This window comes from Aulonocara sp. 'chitande type north' Nkhata Bay, linkage group LG1, assembly GCF_057382095.1.
Source record: "Aulonocara sp. 'chitande type north' Nkhata Bay isolate Kocher_YH1m ecotype deep benthic linkage group LG1, A_spYH_male_GT1.1, whole genome shotgun sequence".
Classification (NCBI taxonomy): Eukaryota; Metazoa; Chordata; class Actinopteri; order Cichliformes; family Cichlidae; genus Aulonocara; species Aulonocara sp. 'chitande type north' Nkhata Bay.
In genome coordinates, this window is record NC_141344.1 from 15,602,747 (window position 1) to 15,620,721 (window position 17,975).

At 40.2% G+C, this 17,975-nt stretch overlaps 2 protein-coding genes across 4 annotated transcripts; one reads left to right on the plus strand and one right to left on the minus strand.

The window, feature by feature from the left end:
* Nucleotides 1–212: 212 nt before the first annotated feature.
* pdcd2 (programmed cell death 2) lies at nt 213–7,794 on the minus strand. 3 transcript variants are annotated; one of them, XM_086285431.1, is made up of 8 exons: nt 7,676–7,794; nt 4,377–4,485; nt 4,192–4,248; nt 3,610–3,798; nt 2,935–3,102; nt 1,092–1,192; nt 901–1,014; nt 213–795 (listed from the first exon to the last, which is right to left on the minus strand). In XM_086285431.1, exons 1-8 carry the CDS (start codon nt 7,730–7,732, stop codon nt 616–618), a joined length of 975 nt encoding a protein of 324 aa, XP_086141557.1. In that variant the 5' UTR covers nt 7,733–7,794; the 3' UTR covers nt 213–615. The 3 variants fall into 3 exon arrangements, with proteins under 3 accessions (XP_086141557.1, XP_086141547.1, XP_086141538.1); XM_086285421.1 differs by lacking the exon at nt 7,676–7,794 and adding an exon at nt 5,183–5,703 and having other exon boundaries at nt 2,935–3,099; XM_086285412.1 differs by lacking the exon at nt 7,676–7,794 and adding an exon at nt 5,183–5,697 and having other exon boundaries at nt 215–795.
* Nucleotides 7,795–7,854: 60 nt separating this feature from the next.
* On the plus strand, nt 7,855–17,803 carry rhoua (ras homolog family member Ua). Its single transcript, XM_086285441.1, has 4 exons — nt 7,855–8,489; nt 8,879–8,937; nt 11,376–11,564; nt 13,063–17,803. Exons 1-4 carry the CDS (start codon nt 8,198–8,200, stop codon nt 13,345–13,347), a joined length of 825 nt encoding a protein of 274 aa, XP_086141567.1. The 5' UTR covers nt 7,855–8,197; the 3' UTR covers nt 13,348–17,803.
* The last annotated feature ends 172 nt before the right edge of the window (nt 17,804–17,975 follow it).

Genomic DNA, 17,975 nt, shown 5'->3' on the forward strand with positions numbered 1-17,975 from the left:
TGTATCTGAATACATTTTAATTACTTAAATGTTCTGGCTAAGATACTTAACCTGAACTATGAATAGAGTTTGAAAGACGTAGTCAGTAACTTGAGGTGAGTCTTGCTGGTAAATGTCAGAATTTGTCTCAATTGGTGACTTATTGCTGTGGTTATTAAACTGTGTGGGTGGACGCTGGTGAGCCGCTGTGAGGTGATTAGTGGAAAAATCCAGATGTTTCTTTAAACATTGTTTTGCTAAATTTGTTTTTAATGATGCAACACACGTCTTTTTGCACACACGTCGTTTATACATTTGGAGATGGCATTTTACACTGATGTTTATGTTTGCACAAAGTTTATGATTAGTTAAATCTCCAGTCCATTTAATAGGGAGAGGCAGCATTACTCCCATGTGATTAGCTCAGTCAGCATAAGTAGTCAGCTCTTACCTGCAGCACCACGCAGCTTTTTGACTGAATGACAAGTTCAGGTGAAACATTTGGATATGTCAACATCAGGTGTCCCACCAAGCCACGTGGGTGAACGAACACACTGAAGCGGAGTCGCCTAAACATATTAATGAAATCAGCACCACCTGTGCTTTTCCTGCTATGCATGAAACAAGGGACGCCCATCATCTTCGTTCAGTCTGCGTGTGTTGATCTGAGCTGAAGTCCTGCTTCCAGATGAACTCGGGGCAGTACTGGTCGCTGCGTTCACAGCTGGCAGAGCACGTGTAGACAGCCGCAGTCCCCCAGTCAATGCTAGCTCCAGTCGAGTCCACGCTTAGACTGTTTAACAGCTGCGGCATCACCTACACGCACACAGGATAGCAACAGCACAAACTTGTGAATAAATCAACCATTAGCGAAAGATTAAAGACCCGAGCAGGTCTTCAACAGATCAGCAGGTCGATTACCTGGAACTCAAACGTCCTCTTGGCACCACAGGTGCATGGTGGGATATCCTCATCTGAAGGGATGTGCTGAGAGGAGACCCACAAGGGAGAGCCCCCTCGACTGTAACGTATCACCTAGAAATGACAAACACTGTGAGATATGGACAGAAGAAAACAACCGTCTGGATCTTTTCAGCTCTTCTATTTTCTACCTGGTGAGGTTCAGGTGCGATCTTCTTCTTAAACCTCTGGAACACTTTACTGTCTTCAGTCTCGTGCATTGCCATCTCGTCCAGGTCGCTCTCTGCCAGGGCTGATAGAGAACAGAAGGGTCAGGATTGGTTATAAATTATAATGAAATAAATATACAGTGGGGCAAAAAAGTATTTAGTCAGCCACCGATTGTGCAAGTTCCCCCACTTAAAATGATGACAGAGGTCAGTAATTTGCACCAGAGGTACACTTCAACTGTGAGAGACAGAATGTGAGAAAAAAATCCATGAATCCACATGGTAGGATTTGTAAAGAATTTATTCGTAAATCAGGGTGGAAAATAAGTATTTGGTCACCTCAAACAAGGAAAATCTCTGGCTCTCACAGACCTGTAACGTCTTCTGTAAGAAGCTTTTCTGTCCCCCACTCGTTACCTGTATGAATGGCACCTGTTTGAACTCATCATCTGTATAAAAGACACCTGTCCACAGCCTCAAACAGTCAGACTCCAAACTCCGCCATGGCCAAGACCAAAGAGCTTTCGAAGGACACCAGGAAAAGTATTGTAGACCTGCACCAGACTGGGAAGAGTGAATCTACAATAGGCAAGCAGCTTGGTGTGAAAAACCAACTGTGGGAGCAATCATCAGAAAATGGAAGACATAAAAGACCACTGATAATCTCCCTCGATCTGGGGCTCCACGCAAGATCTCATCCCGTGGGGTCAAAATGATCATGAGAACGGTGAGCAAAGATCCCAGAACCACACGGGGGAACCTGGTGAATGACCTGCAGAGAGCTGGGACCAAAGTAACAAAGGTCACCATCAGTAACACACTACAACGGCAGGGAATCAAATCCCGCAGTGCCAGACGTGTTCCGCTGCTGAAGCCAGTGCATGTCCAGGCCCGTCTGAAGTTTGCCAGAGAGCACATGGATGATACAGCAGAGGATTGGGAAAATGTCATGTGGTCAGATGAAACCAAAGTAGAACTTTTTGGTATAAACTCAACTCGTCGTGCTTGGAGGAAGAAGAATACTGAGTTGCATCCCAAGAACACCATACCTACCGTGAAGCATGGGGGTGGAAACATCATGCTATGGGGCTGTTTTTCTGCCAAGGGGACAGGACGACTGATCCGTGTTAAGGACAGAATGAATGGGGCCATGTATCGTGAGATTTTGAGCCAAAACCTCCTTCCATCAGTGAGAACTTTGAAGATGAAACGAGGCTGGGTCTTCCAACATGACAATGATCCAAAACACACCGCCCGGGCAACAAAGGAGTGGCTCCGTAAGAAGCATTTGAAAGTCCTGGAGTGGCCTAGCCAGTCTCCAGACCTCAACCCCATAGAAAATCTGTGGCGGGAGTTGAAAGTCCGTGTTGCTCGGCGACAGCCCCAAAACATCACTGCTCTCGAGAAGATCTGCATGGAGGAATGGGCCAAAATACCAGCTACTGTGTGTGCAAACCTGGTAAAGACCTATAGTAAACGTTTGACCTCTGTTATTGCCAACAAAGGTTATGTTACAAAGTATTGAGTTGTATTTTTGTTATTGACCAAATACTTATTTTCCACCCTGATTTACGAATAAATTCTTTACAAATCCTACCATGTGGATTCATGGATTTTTTTTTCACATTCTGTCTCTCACAGTTGAAGTGTACCTCTGGTGCAAATTACTGACCTCTGTCATCATTTTAGGTGGGGGAACTTGCACAATCGGTGGCTGACTAAATACTTTTTTGCCCCACTGTATACATCACTAAGACTGGACTTTTCTACATAAAAGTTCACTTTTCAATTGAAAACTGAGAAAAACTTTAACCTTTAACCTTACATTCTGCCAAGGCGGGACAATCCACACTCCTCTGAGTAATGATCCCTCCACCGTCCTCTTCTTCTTGTTCTCCTTCAGCCTCTTTGACATCTTTCTCCTCCTCCTCTGGCTCAGTGACCAGCTCAGTCTCAGGAAAGAGGAGCGGGGAGGGTGTAACAGGAGACCCTTCTAGACAGAGACGGACAAGTTTAGTCTTTCTAGTGATGAGAAATGACGGTCATAATTCTCTTAACTCAGGGAAAAGGATTATGGACCACTTCTCTTTTTATCCATCGCTTTTCTAAATATAGATACACTCTGGATCAGATCGGCTGCCCACTAAAGGGCTAACACCCATTTTACAATCACCAATTAATCTAAATGTACCGAGGGCTGTGAAATTACTCAAATATTATTTTCAATTACAACCTTAGCTTCCATCAATTAATAAAAGGTTTATTGTGCTGTTTTATGATTTTGAACTCATCACCTTTCTTTACTTTTGCCTCTTTATAAAAATCCAAATTCACTCCTTTCATTTTTTTTTTACTCTAAATTCATTTTATGTATTCATCTATTAAAATTTCAGAACCAGATTTCTTCTTTGGAAGGTTTAATGAACACAATCATTAAACTCAACACTGAAAAAATGTGATTACGATTTTTGCAGCTCCAGTAAATATCCCCCACACACACCTTGGCTGCAACACTCCTTCTTGTGAGATTGTTTCCAGTGGAGGGTCTGGTGGTGTTTTCCACAGTAGGTCACAGTGTGGCACCGAGAGCAGGCTTTGTTACCGGGGCATCCGCACACCCAACACAGTTTAACTCCCGAAACGGGCAACACACTCTGGCCCTCCTCAGCATCACAGGGTGGTTCATCCTCTAAAGGGAAGATGATAATTTTATATTTGTTGATATACAGTTTTGGTCAAAGGTTCACATACATACACATTTTTATACTCCACACAGGGTGAAAAGTATAGTATAAGGTTCAAATATATACATACACACTCTGTATATTTTGTTAAATGTTCTTTAGCAAATTGCACCTCAACCAGAAACTTTTGGTAGCTGGAAGGAACATCCAAGTGTGACAAAGTGGTTAAACTGGTATTCCATTCCTTCATTATTTCATCCACTTTGTGGAACCACCAGCACTACTAACAACAAAACAGTCCCAGAGTATGATGCTACCACCACCATATTCTTCTACAAATACTCAGAAATTGAATCTTGAATACTTCATTAAGAGTTAGGCAGCAAAAATTCACAAACCTGCTGGAGGGTCATAGGGGTAGAACTCGTTCCTCCTCTGTAACTGGTTTCTGAAAACTGGCATGAAGGAAAACACAGCTTTTTAAGAAATACTGCAAAATCTATTGAGAAAAATTAGTAGAATCAGACAACATCTCACAACATCACCCCTGGGAAGTGACAGACATCAAACAGTGAAGAACTACCTTTCATGCAGCGGCTGTCATTTCGCGTGTAGCACTCTGGAGTTTTGCAGCAGAAGAGAAAGAGCGTTCGGTGAAAACTTCTGTCCTGACCGGATATTGGTGCATACACCTGCAACAAGTCAGGTAAATCTAGTATTTATTTATTTATAGTGAATAAGGCTGAGGTGGGATGCAGAAGTTAAATTGGAGTTGACCCAGATTTGAGTATGTGTGCACTTAGGTATAGGGTGGGTGTGTGTGTGTGTGTGTGTGTGTGTGTGAGAGAGAGAGAGAGATCAGGCTTGTAAAAAGTACTTAATTAAAGTTGAAAAATACTCACACATTGTACACCACCTGGGTAATATGTTCAGATTCTTATATCAGAATATATATCAATAACCAGCCGGCTAATGAAGGTCTAGTACCTAAACCATGCAATTAAATATATTTTGGGGGATTCTAATTTATTAAGGATATATTTCAGTATGTACCTTTTTAGGAGGCTTATAAAATACAAATGTTTGATATGTGTGCCACTTTCCTTTCTTTGTGTTTATGCTGCTAAAAATGTTGTGTTAATATGTTTACTGTTTGTCTGTGAAGGTTCTCAGTCATCCAGGTCATCGTAGTCAAAGGAGCTTGCAAAGAAAAGCGTCTGGACTTCTTTAAGTTTACTGTTTAACTCTTTATACAGGACACCAAAACTGTAGTCTAAAAGTTATTTCAGTCTTTATATTATACTGTCAGCACATCTCTCTATACCACAGTACAGTACAGTGAAGTAAATATTTTTATGAAGTAGGATAACATGGCTCCTGGAGATTCACCTGCAGCAGGAAAACCATAGGCAGACGGCATATCTCACACTCCAGTCCGGGCAGAGAGGGCAGGCCTCTCTGGCTGAGCCACGCCGGCTTCCCTCCGACTTTACTCGGGAACTGAGGAGACCGAAGCCGCCACGGCTCCGCATCCTCCAGGAAACCCAGAACTACCTCCGCCGAGGACATACTGGTATTACAGAATATTTAACGAACAGACTCTAACCCTTACTAACGGAGCGTCTTCTACATCTCACAACCAAAACACATGCTGCTACAGTTCTGAAACTCGTCCGTGAGGAAACACAGCCCAGACTTTTGTTCCGTGGGCCTCGAAACTGTCACTCTGTTGGTAAATACTCATAAATATATGATAGTGCTTGGTGGCTTGAATTAACACGTTTGACTGCTATTCTACAAGTAGAGTTTTAATATGTTTTAATAAGTTTAACTTTAGTTGTATTTTGTTGTGTCCACCAGATGGCGCAAATGTCACACCTGTAGTCTAAAAAGTTTTACAAAAAGTCACGTTTGAATAATATAATTTCACGTTATTACAATATACATAATTATAACGTTCGTACATTATAATATTTATATTGTACTTTTCACGTTATAACGTGATATAGCTCTATTTTTCTTTCCCGAGGCTCCCCTCAATATTTATATTTTGCTTTAAATTGGAATTGGAGGGACTATGCTAGGAGGCTATTTCAGCTGTCATAAGGCTGGAATAGCAAGGCTAATAAGTAAGGCTAATAAAGCAAGAGGCAGAGGGGGGGAAAAAAAGAAAAAAAATCCCATCCATGTTCTTAAGACACAGTTCTCTGGGTTTTCTGGGGGTCTTTCAAAGTTTTTGTTAAGCTACTTAACACTTCCCTATGAGTCAGGCAAGCATAAAAACAACAGAATACAAGGGATGAATCAATGTTGTGTCTGGCCCTTCATCCACGCACTGTTCACTAATGCCTCATTCATTCATTCTCATTCTTAAGAAGGGGAAATAAGGGGGGGTTAAGGCAGAGGTATTAATAATTACACAAGAACTGGACTCAAAATCAGTAGCAGCGGATCTGATGGAGTGATGAATCATCATCAATGGAGGAGTTCAAGAGAGTTGAATGTCTACAGCCAACTGTAAAACACAGTGGAGGTACTGTTATGTTTTACAGCTGCATTTCAGCCTTGGTGTTGGGATCTTGTCAAAATTGATGAAATTATGAACGCAGAAAAGCACCATCAGTTTTGAAAAGCATCTGATTGGTAGCAGCTACAGTTCTTTTCTTTTTTTTAGCATAGTAATGATCCCACTAAAAATGCAGCATATGCATACCTGGATAGAAAAACACACAATAGTCTCCCCAGAACCTGGACCCTAACATTACTGAAGAAGTGTGGGATCATTCAGTTCAGTTAAATTTTATATAGTGCCAAATTGCAACAGTCATCCCATGGTGCTTTATAACTATTTTAAGGTGAAGACCTTACAATAATACAGAAGGAAACAACAAAAATCAGATGACCCTCTATAGACAAGAACTTGGTGACAGTGGGAAGGAAAAACTCCCTTTTAAGACAAAGAAACATCCAGCAAAACCAGGCTCAGGGAGGGGCAACCGTTTGGGGGTGAGAGGAAGGGGACAGGACAAAAGACACACTGTGGAAATGAGCCAGATATTAATTATAAGTAATGATTAAATGCAAAGTGGTGTATCAATACACAGAAAGTGAAAAGAGATGAGTGAAAAAGAAATGCTCAGTACATCGTGGGAAGCCCCCATCAGCTTAGACTTGGTGTAAATAAGGGAGGGTTCAGCATCACTTGATCGTCTTGACAGAAAATGGAACAAAAGGCAGCCAATGTCCAAAAAAGAACTTTGAATGTCCTACAAGAAGACTATAGAACTATTCTTGAAGACCACTTAAAGAAATCACAAGAAAGCTGGCTATGAGAGTTCAGACTGTGTTGAAGAATAGAGGTGGTCACACCAAATATTGACTTTCAACTCATTACAATTGGACAAAACTTTTCCCCCCTCATATACTGTGTATCCATGTGTGTGTATATATATATATGCAAACCACAAGGCATTTGTGTCTCTGTGAACTGGGGATCTTTTGTTCCTCTATGTTTGACTTCAGTTTGTTTTTAAGTTCCAGTAGTAAAGTACATAATAGGCTACCAGTAAACCAGCTTTGCTGTGGTGTGATAAGATGTGGTATGCGATTTGCAGTAAGTACTCCAGAATAGACAAAAAGAAGAGAAAACCACATACCATGGTTTTCATTTCAAAAAATGAAAATAAAGATGTTAGACTATAATGCTGATATTTCATACAAGGAAAACGCCACTATAATGCTTGATGAAAGCAGCAGAGCATTTTCAAAAGAAAGAAAACAAAAGCAACAGGAAAAAAAGAGGGAAAAATAGATCAAATTTCAGTCTATGAAACCATCGTCTACTACTTTTTTTACTTAGTTAACACCAACATCAATCTAAACCTTAATGGATTTGTAAGACATCCGAAGAGTTTGTCCTCCGAAGAGTTGCAAGTCCATACAGTGTGAGTGCGTGCAACCGCTATGTGTCCCCACAACACCTGTAATCCAAGCACACACACACACACACACACACACACACACACACACACACACACACACACACACACACACACACACACACAGAGGCACCGTGATGTCACTGAAGGGGAGTTAGCGGCGGGTCTGTCCGTTGGACGTCTGGACGGACATAGACTCAGACCAGCGGCCAACGTTAATTCATCCTCCGCTCTTAGAATCGGACTCTCATTAATAATTTAATAAATCATGACGCTTAAAGGGGCTGTGTTGGGTGAGCCTCGGGTCCAACCTTGGTGATTTAACCATGGTAACTAAAAGGAAGAGGGCTTCGGCTACCACATAAAGTCAGTTGACAAACTGTGGCGGACGTTAACGGAAGAATGGACGGAGTGAAAACTGGCCCTCAACAGGACTGAACCTCCCGCCCGGGTCTCCTCGGGCTCCATGTCACCCTCCTCTCCGTGCCAGATGCCCCAGCGGGGCGATGGCTGCTACAAGCCGGCACCGGTGTCCCCTGCTCCGCCTGTGCCCCCGCGGAGGGTCCGGAGCCGGGACAGAGGCTCGAGCAGGACGCGGCGATCTGCGGCAGGGTCAGCGGGAGCCGGAGCAGCGGAGAAGCGGGTGAAGTGCGTCCTGGTCGGGGACGGGGCTGTGGGGAAAACCAGCCTGGTGGTCAGCTACACCACCAACGGCTATCCAACCGAGTACGTCCCGACTGCGTTTGACAACTTCTCAGGTAAAAAATAGGAGAAACTCATGACATGGTTCATAGGATCCAATAAATCCAATGATCTAAGTTTCAGTTCATCAAGTGTTAGAAATGATATCTTTGGCTTTAATGATCCTATTTCACACAGCCACAGTTTTGCCTACTAGATGCTGTCTCAAGGGATTGATTTATGTGTTTACTTGACTTATTTAATATATTAAATATTTTAATTCATATTCTTTTAATTTTTTTTATCATACTGACTTTTTTGCCAGTTTGTGTTGTCATCAAAGTCAAAGTTTGTCATTTTATTACAACAGTAAACTTTACATTGGTGATACTAACCTCAAGATGATGTGTGTGTGTGTGTGTGTGTGTGTGTGTGTGTGTGTGTGTGTGTGCGTGTGTGCATGTAGCGGTGGTATCAGTGGACGGGCAGCCAGTTAAACTACAACTCTGTGACACAGCTGGACAGGTCAGTGACCTCTGTACAAACTAACACTAGACACTCAGAGGGCAGTGTTTCCTGTTGTTCTTTTTTTAAATTCATGTTGGACACAATGCCTCTCCCAAGGAAATCATTCTTTCTTACTTTCTTGCCTGTCTGAGTAGCATCCAGTAAGACAAATGCCTTTTTTTTTTTGCCTGAGCTACAAAGGAAATGGGAGGGAAGAGGGGTAAGACGTGCTAAAGAGGCTGCATTGAAACAGGACAATGCACGTCCTAGCCCTAGTCAGTGGGATAACATGTAAACAGGTTAAAACATGAAGTTCATTAGGTTCTACATTGCAGGGATGTTTCATAGATGACAGGAACATAGATTAGGATTACTCACAGACTAAAGATAAATCAGTGTTTTGTGTATCTCTAGGTCTTTCCTTGGAATAACTCTCTGGCACACAGGAAGTGATGTAATTCTGTCTACATTTGCGAAGGAGTAGATGTTTGTTTGAAGATAGTGGAAGATGTAGAACACTGTGATAAGCTACAACTGGTTAAACATCAAACAGAGGGTATATGCTGATAGAGATAAAACAAATATGGTAAAACAAAATCACCACACATGCAGTATAATCACATAATCATGCACCAGAGTTATTATAGTCTTTTTTTTTCTAATGAGTTTTTATTTTTACTTCATTTTGACTTTTTGTTTTTAATTCAGTTTAGTTTCAGTAAGTTTCCAGAGTGGATTTTCTTATTTCAGTTTAGTTTTTATTGTTCAAAAATGTTTAGTTTTAATTTATGTTTTATTAGTTTCAGTGTTAGTTTTTTAAGCATTATTTTTGAGGGCATAATAATAATAATCAGAGGCAAGATTTAGGAAAATTACTATAGGTATAACAAAAAACCCCAAAACATTTTAACTCACAGTCAGCTCACAGTCTTGTAAATAGAGTCTCAAAAAAACAAGTCTATCAGTGACTCATCAGGCAAGTTGTAATACATTTATTTGATCCAAAGTAACAAATACTCAAACATTAAAACTAAAAATGGACATTTCCTCTATGTTTTTATTTTATTTTTGTTAGTTTAAGTTTACAAAATCATTTCATTTGGTTCTAGTTTTTATTTTTATTTTAGTTTCACATCTAGTTTTAGTTTTTAAGTTTCGTTTTAGTTAGCTGTAATAACCTTGACATGTAACATGTAAAAAACATTATAATCACCATTTTTCAGCTCACTTCAGCTGTATTTATATGTAAGACAGTTTGTAGTATCTGGAAACTGCAACCATCAGCTGATGCCCTATGAGAAAGGATTTGGTGACAATGGGGAGAAAGAACTTATTTTTAGCAGGAAGAGAAACAGTAAAGTAAATCAGTAAGTAAAAGTTTATTTATATAGCACTTTTCACAGACATATGTCACAAAGTGTTTCACAAGAGAGGTAACAAAAACTCAATACAATCACAAATACATCATAAAAGCCCTGGTCTAATTAAAAGCTTTTTGAAATAAAAATGTCCTTAGCTGCTTTTTGAAGGTCTCCACAGAGTCTGAACGCTGTAGAAATATAGGAAGTGCATTCCACAGTCTGGATGCAAGGAAAGGTCAGTCCCCTCAAGCTCTGAAACGAGTGTGGGGGAACACCGTGGTCCCCCGGAGGTTACGAGAGAGGTGTATATGTGAATCAAATCAGCAATATAGGGAGGGGCCTGTCCATGTAGTGCTCTAAAGGTTAAAACAAAAAATTTAAAATGCAACCTAGATCTGATTAGTAGCCAGTGAAAGTGGTAGCCTTCTGGTACAACCAGATAAAGAATGAGGGGAAAGAGAAGAGTAAGGAGAAAGGAGGAACAGACAAACAAAAACAGCAGAAAATACAAACTCTGGGAGAGAGAAGACAAACATTAATGACATGTAGCATCATCAGTTGTACAATCACCCTGGTTCTATAGCAAATGGCAAGAAACAAAAGTTAAACCTGCACTTCCAGAGAAAAGTGCACTGCTGGGATAATATGGTAGATTATCACTACAATGATCAGCTGCCCTCAAAAACAGTGGGACATTGAATGAGAGAGGAAAGATAAAGTTGGAGATCAAGGAAAAACAGAAAGACAATTTTTAGGTTTTGATAAAATGTGCTTCTCAAACTTTTTCTGATAGGCTTCACCCCAGAAGCAGAAATAAAGTTCACACTCTTCTACCAATTATTATCTATCATGAACAGTAAAATGGGATCTGAGGTGAACTTTAATAAACTAAAGGTTAGCATGATAGCTTAAGTATGCTATATATTAAAACCAAAATCACATTAATTGAACATTGTGTTACTCCTAGTCCTCATCATCCCACCTGCAGTGGGGCCCGTCCTTTAGTTTAAGAACCACTGCCTTGAAGCAGAGGTAGGCAGTGATGAATCACAGTATCTCTGTGTGAACACTCTCGGTCTCTCACAACCTTTCCAGGATGAGTTCGACAAGCTGCGCCCTCTGTGTTACACCAGTGCAGATGTGTTCCTGCTGTGCTTCAGCGTCGTCAGCCCTGCCTCATTTCAGAACGTTCCTGAGAAGTGGGTACCAGAGATTCGGAAACACGCCCCCTTTGCGCCGCTGGTTCTTGTCGGGACGCAGTGTGATCTCAGAGAGGATGTCAAGGTGTTGATTTTTATTCTGTACATAAATCACAATTTATGTAATTCTATTGCCTGTTTCTCTCTCTTATCATTCTTATCATTGTGTAAACCAATGACACCATGCACAAACTAAATGGAAGCGTTATTATAGTTATTGCACAGCTTGGTTGTGAATCTAGAATTAAACTGTAACATTTTTAAGGTTATGACGTTCAGCTGGTGTTGATTCTCTTGTAGAGAAATATTTATTCACCTTTATGGTCATTTTGGCAGCCTTAGTTATACCACTGTCGAGGTTTATACATTTTGTCTGCTCCATTTAAATCAGTCAGGGTAGAGTAAATATTAGAAACACAGCATCGTTCAGCAGCACCACAAACTGGAGCCTCGTAAATGTCCAAGTCTCCGTGCTGTCTGGATGTTTTTTTGTGACCACAGAGAAGAGTTGTCGCAATGTCACAAGTTGGTAATGTTGCAACTTTCGACATTATGACCAAATGCAATTTTGGCATTGCATAATGTGTTTGTAGGAAAAAGCACATGCATGTATACTCAGGGGCTGTAGCTGTTTGGATTATAAAACCTTTTTGTGCAACTTACCCAGTGCATAAAAACGCTAAAGCCTGTACAGATGCATCTTTCCTGTCTCCTCAACTGATTGTGTGCTGAGGTCAGTACTGTCACTTTACAGCAAGCAGGTTCCTGCAAATGTGTTCCTGCTATACATCAGTGTTGTCAGATTCTAATCTTTCTGGCTTCGTCCCACAGTAAAAAGATATGTGAGTTTAACTGGCAATTCTAAAATTGACCATGGATGCAATTTACCCTTAATGAAAGTATGAAGATGCAATCTGATATCAAAGCGTGTAATAAACACGCTGGTCCACCGTGTCCATTTTCATGTCCACTTCATGTTTTGACCGTCGTAGATTTCACGTTTTTGCTTACACGTTTTTCGATGATGCTGGGTATATATATATATCTGTTGTAGTCTAAAGCACTTTGAATGATCAGTACAAATGTCAGTCCATTTCCAGCAAGTAGCAATTGGAAAAAACACAAGACTAATTCATTTAAGAAAAAGAGACAAACAAGAGCTTAGACGAAAAACATACAAAACAGGCAAAAAATGTAAAAAATTATAAAAAGGAAGACTAAAAGCAGGCAATACAGATTAAGAGGACCGAAAAGGGAAAACAATAACTAACTCTGTGAGAAGGATCTCCTCAGGCCGGTGCTCATGTAAACATGCAGTCACCCTCTTGACTTTAAAACAGCCACAAGGGCCACACCTGGATCTACTTTTATGCTGTATGTCTTTCCCCCATAAAGATGAGATTTGACTCTAATAGGCATCCAAGGGGGAAAGAGATATAACTTAAAGTCAGATCCAGATATACCTTAAAAGGCTCAATTAAAATGTAAAAAGCAATTCTAAGACAAATAGTATTGGGGTGATGTGATGCTATTTGCTTAAACTAGTAAGTATATTTATTTCATATTTTTGTAATTTTCTTTAGGTCCTCATTGATCTGGCGAAGTACCGTGAAAGACCCGTGGACCCAGTGGATGCCCAGGACTGTGCGATGGAGATTGGAGCAGTGGCCTACTTAGAGTGCTCTTCGCTGACCCAAAAAAATCTCAAGGAAGTGTTTGACACAGCCATATTGGCCAGCCTGCAGAACTACAGCTCCCATAAGCACCAAAGGGGGAAAAAGAAACGCAGAAAAAAGCAAAGACAGACACCGGACAAGATGAAAAGTCTGTCAAAGTCGTGGTGGAGAAGGTACTGTTGTGTGGCTTAGAGGAGACTTTATTCTTGTCTGATTCAGCTGGGTTTTAGTTGACAAGCACAGAAAGGTGGTTTTCTCTTTAAAAGGAGACGGATACAGGACCTCTCCTGGACTGCGGCTGGGAAGTGTCACAGATGTAAAATATTTTGTTTTTAGCCCCCATTCTGGATTCTGGATGAGATTTACTACTGAGCCTCCCTGCAGGAGAAGGTGGTGCTGTGTCTCCTGGAATTAAACTGGCATGAACCAGTTCTATTGTGGGACTAGCAGAAGATGTGATAATATTGTTCAGGATTAGACTGGTACAGATTTGAACAGGAACTTGGAACTGTGTTTTCTCTGGAGTTAGATCCAACCTATAATGGATTTATGCAGCCTGGTTACGAACCCTGGAGGGGAACTGGACTGTCTTCAGAATATAATTGTTATTATTGGTGGCTTAAAAACTGTGCGTCCAATTCCTGGTCCTTTTTTTAAATTGCTTCTAAATTTAGTCTGGTTTCAGATGCCCATGATTAGAAAGAACTGCTAACTGAAATAGACCGGACCAGACCAAAGGTTGTCATTTTGGAGTTTCTGACCCAGACAATGATCAGTGGCTATAATTATAGTCAGAACAAGTCCAACCCTCAGTTAATTTTAGAGCTGCTTTTTATAACTGGGGCCATTGTTATTCATAATGAAAAAAAAAACTTTATTAAACTGTTAAGTATTTCCTGGTGACACACATGTTTAGTCTATAACCTGGATCAGGTTTTCCCCTTTTATTATAGTGCTGATCTGGACAATTATGCTGTTAGATCTGGCATGAAATTAAGCATAGTTTTCAGCATGTCCTGACAGAAAAAGGTTCGGTGAGGCTTAGGCTTTGGATAGGTGCCAATCATGTCTTTCTTCTTGTGCTTTGATCAAAAGTGAGATTTCAAAGAATAAGGAGCCAGATAATGAAGAAAAAATCATAATATGTTAAAAAGCATGTCTGAATATCCACTGCTCTCTAATAGCAAGTTGTATCTTTAGTCAAGAAGATACAACCTGGATCCAGGACTCAGTGACCCACTTTGGGTTTCCACTGGTAGCTGTGGTATTTTATCATCTTCATCTAGCCCCCATTATCACTGAAAGACTGAACAATCTGTTAAAATAGAGTGGTACCAGTGTGGCGTGGTTAAATATAAATCTCTGCACTGTGCTGGTGACTGGTGCTTGACCTTAATCGGGCAGGAGGACATTTTGTAATTCATGATCGCATTGTTCCACAAACGAGAACGTTGCTCAGTGCAGTACTCAAGTGGCTCTTTTCACATGGAAATGAAAAATTCAGTTTAAAACTGAGACATTCGAATCTAAATCATCTACAGGCACAAGCTGCAAGGCAGGCAAATAAAAGCCAATTGATGTTAGATATTTGTTCTGCTTGATGTGGGTTTGATTTATCTTTGCAGACACTTAAACAACCTTAACTATGAGCACGTAATGTAATTAAACCCACGCAGTGCTCTTTGCATGTGCTTGTTTCTGTAAGTTTGCAAAAAAAAAAGAAAAAAAAGAAAGTGACTTCACCTTTTTTTTTAAAAATGCAATTAAGACTGTGAAGTTTGAATTTTCTACTAGCAATGTTAACCATCCGTTTTTCTGCCCTCACTGTTATAGCCAACCCTGTGTTTACTGTTTTCTGTGATAGTGCTTGCAGGCTGTCCTCTCTCAAATAGATGTAGCTTTATGTGTTGTAAAGCAGCAATAAAAACAAAAGTGAAGATGGAAAACATGTGGCTGTCACACACTCAGCTGCCACACCTTCCTTCGTACACCATAGTTACTAAACCGAGAGCACAGACCAGCAGGGTCTGTTTTATTTTTCTTCAGTGTCTCCGTCTAAAAAGGCCCGTTGTATTAAAGTCACTGCAGCAGACAGGAAAGAGCACAATGTTTGTTATGCCATTTTGTAGCATAAAACACAATTATTCATAGAGATCAGACATGAACACTGTCATAGCTGCATTTCAAAATTTGGAAGTTTTATCTAACTTCCCAGTTAAATGTCAGAATTTATTAGAAAAAAAAGATAATTATATTATGAAAAACAGATTTATTATTTGACTGACGCATTTCAGCTTGCGGCCTTCATAAAACATATCACAGACCAGATTCTAAACAGCACAGAGTAAAGATATATACAAGAGCCAGCATACATATCCACCAATGAGGCACCAAAAAGGATGGCCTGGGCAAATGGTTTAAAGCTCAGGGTCTTAAAATTGTTTAAAAGATTTGATTTAATGACATATTTTCCTTCTTGTATTGTTAGTAACATAAAAATAACTGAGGCTGTGGATGTGTGAAGTTACAATGATATCAGGCCCATGTAAGATGTAACTGACAGGTATTTTGGCTTTTAAGCGTGGTGTGAAAACCTTGTACAGTTCTCAAAAATAAGCATTTTCCCCCAAAGAACTACCCCGCATCACATCTGTGGCCATTGGGTTCTTTACTGGTGTGAAGCAGAGTAAGCCATGTTGTGCCTGGGAAGTTCAATTCATTTTAATAATGAGACTTTTATTTAGATTAAAATATCCACAGTTTGGAATCCACGTAGTGTTTTCTGTCAGAGTTGCATATTTTCAGCCAATTAGTAAATTACACTCTTGTGCTCATTTTCAGCTTCATATTTATTCTTGGACTCTAGAGTAGCTTTGCATGAGTCACAGTTCAAAATAATCCTTATGTTTCTTGCACTGGGCCTTCAGTCATCTTCTGTCTGAAACAAACTGTTTTTAGGCCCTTTCAACCTTTTTTGGATTCCTCTTGTAAACAGAAGGTCTGAAAAGTTTGGCAGGTGGGTGGAGCTTCTGTGCTCAGAAATTACCATATTAAAGTCATCACCTCTCAGTGACATCATAAAGATCCAAGAGTAAAAAAACAGCCTCAGCCTTTGGGCTCACAGGGATATCTGATGTCATTATTTGAAAATTTGCCTGTGTTTAATACGACCATCCATGAGTGTAACAGTTGATGTATAACAGAAAATAAGAAAAAGCAAAACAGATCAGCTTTAGAATGGGTTTTACTAGAGCTGCTTGGTAGCTTTCTATTGAAGATGTTACAGTGGAGACTGAATGGTTTCACTGTTTCACGGTGTTTTAGGCTTGATAGCAAACGCATTGTTTCTTGCAGGGGAAAAGGCATAATAGGTTACTTGTCTTGCTGTTTGTGTGCAGTTTTGGCTGATGGTGCAGTAAAGTAGGCTAAAGGTCATGCAGAGTCTTTATCATAGCTTGTGTTGCCCTTTATCAGTTTTTACCTAGTTTAAATTTTCTGGAAAGTAGGATGTTTGCTCACTGCAGTCTTTCAGTAAATATACTTTTTTTTTTTTTAATGTATACCTACTGAAATACATTAAATCAACATATTCTTACATAGGTCTGAGTTGGATTTGAGGATAAATCCTCCTTGATGATTTTTTCTCCTCCTTATACATTAAAATTTGATTCCATAAAGCATGCAAATTATGCCACTCTGTTCATGACTGACTGATTAATAGGATATTACAATTCAAACTGCTGTCATGTGATACAACTTTTAATGTGTAAGACTGACTGTGCTACCAGAAAACAGCATAGATTAAGTTTTACTTCTTTTAGCTGCCCCCTCCCCCCCTTTCCCCCAAGTGTTCAACAGCAGCATGCACCCTGCACTGTATGATGGATGTAAGGCATTGCAATGTAGAACAGATCGGTCTCGGGAAGTGAGCAGTGTTTAAAGACAGTCAGAGAAGACATGTGGTGTGCTGGTATTCTTCTAAAGCTAAGACAGAAATGTTCTGTGTTTGGAGCAGGTCCAAAGTCAGGAGTTTTATAGGTGTTATTGACCTATGAGTTTTCAGAGATGTGGTTGAGTTTAGCTATTGCAGTAGATTTGGTGCTGGAACTGGATTCCAGAGTGACCTAATTATCCCTGCTGAGGACACTTATCAATAAGTAACTTGTGTAGTGCTATTGGATAGCAAGTTAAAGTCATCCAATAGGAAAATGTTTGAGTCAGACTACAACAAGAACTGATCCTCTGTTTACTTTAGGTCTAAATGTGCAACTTCATGCACATTTAGACCTAACTGGGCACTAAATGCCCATGTTGACCTAATTTCTGATTGCACAAGACTGCACCACGTGGTTATGTGAGTGTAAACAGAAGCATTGCCAAACAGAAGGTCTCATTTTTGAGGTTCAATTGTTTTACTGAGGTTGATACCCCCTAGAGGACACCTGAGCTCACTCACATGAGACACCAGCTGAAAGCTTCTCTTAGGAAACTAGTCCACTGAGCCTGTGTGAAGCGCCAGTGTTTTCATTTTCTCTGCATATAAAAACACTGCTACAATTCTCTGTTTAACCGAGGGCTTTGGTTTGTGTTTGATATATTTGTACAGATGTTTTATACCCTGAGAAATAAAGAATATTTGGTATAAAAATATGTTGTGTTTGAGTGCTTAGTGGCAGACTGAGAATGTGTGTGTATATAAACTCTACTCCCACAGGCTGTAAACAAGACTGAGGTTTCATTTTAAGGTGCATGCATGTTTGAAATGAGGGCAGTAGGGCATGCAGCATTTTAGCACCATTGCTTGAATGCAGAACGGTTTT

Excerpts from the sequence above, each read along its gene's own strand:
- pdcd2 (XM_086285412.1), bottom strand. The coding sequence starts at position 5,362 with ATGTCCTCGGCGGAGGTAGTTCTGGGTTTCCTGGAGGATGCGGAGCCG. Across the intron at positions 4,486-5,182 it reads CTATGGTTTTCCTGCTGCAG|GTGTATGCACCAATATCCGG; the intron begins GTGAATCTCCAG and ends GACTTGTTGCAG. Across the intron at positions 4,249-4,376 it reads TGACAGCCGCTGCATGAAAG|TTTTCAGAAACCAGTTACAG; the intron begins GTAGTTCTTCAC and ends CCTTCATGCCAG.
- rhoua (XM_086285441.1), top strand. The coding sequence starts at position 8,198 with ATGTCACCCTCCTCTCCGTGCCAGATGCCCCAGCGGGGCGATGGCTGC. Across the intron at positions 8,938-11,375 it reads TCTGTGACACAGCTGGACAG|GATGAGTTCGACAAGCTGCG; the intron begins GTCAGTGACCTC and ends CAACCTTTCCAG. Across the intron at positions 11,565-13,062 it reads ATCTCAGAGAGGATGTCAAG|GTCCTCATTGATCTGGCGAA; the intron begins GTGTTGATTTTT and ends AATTTTCTTTAG.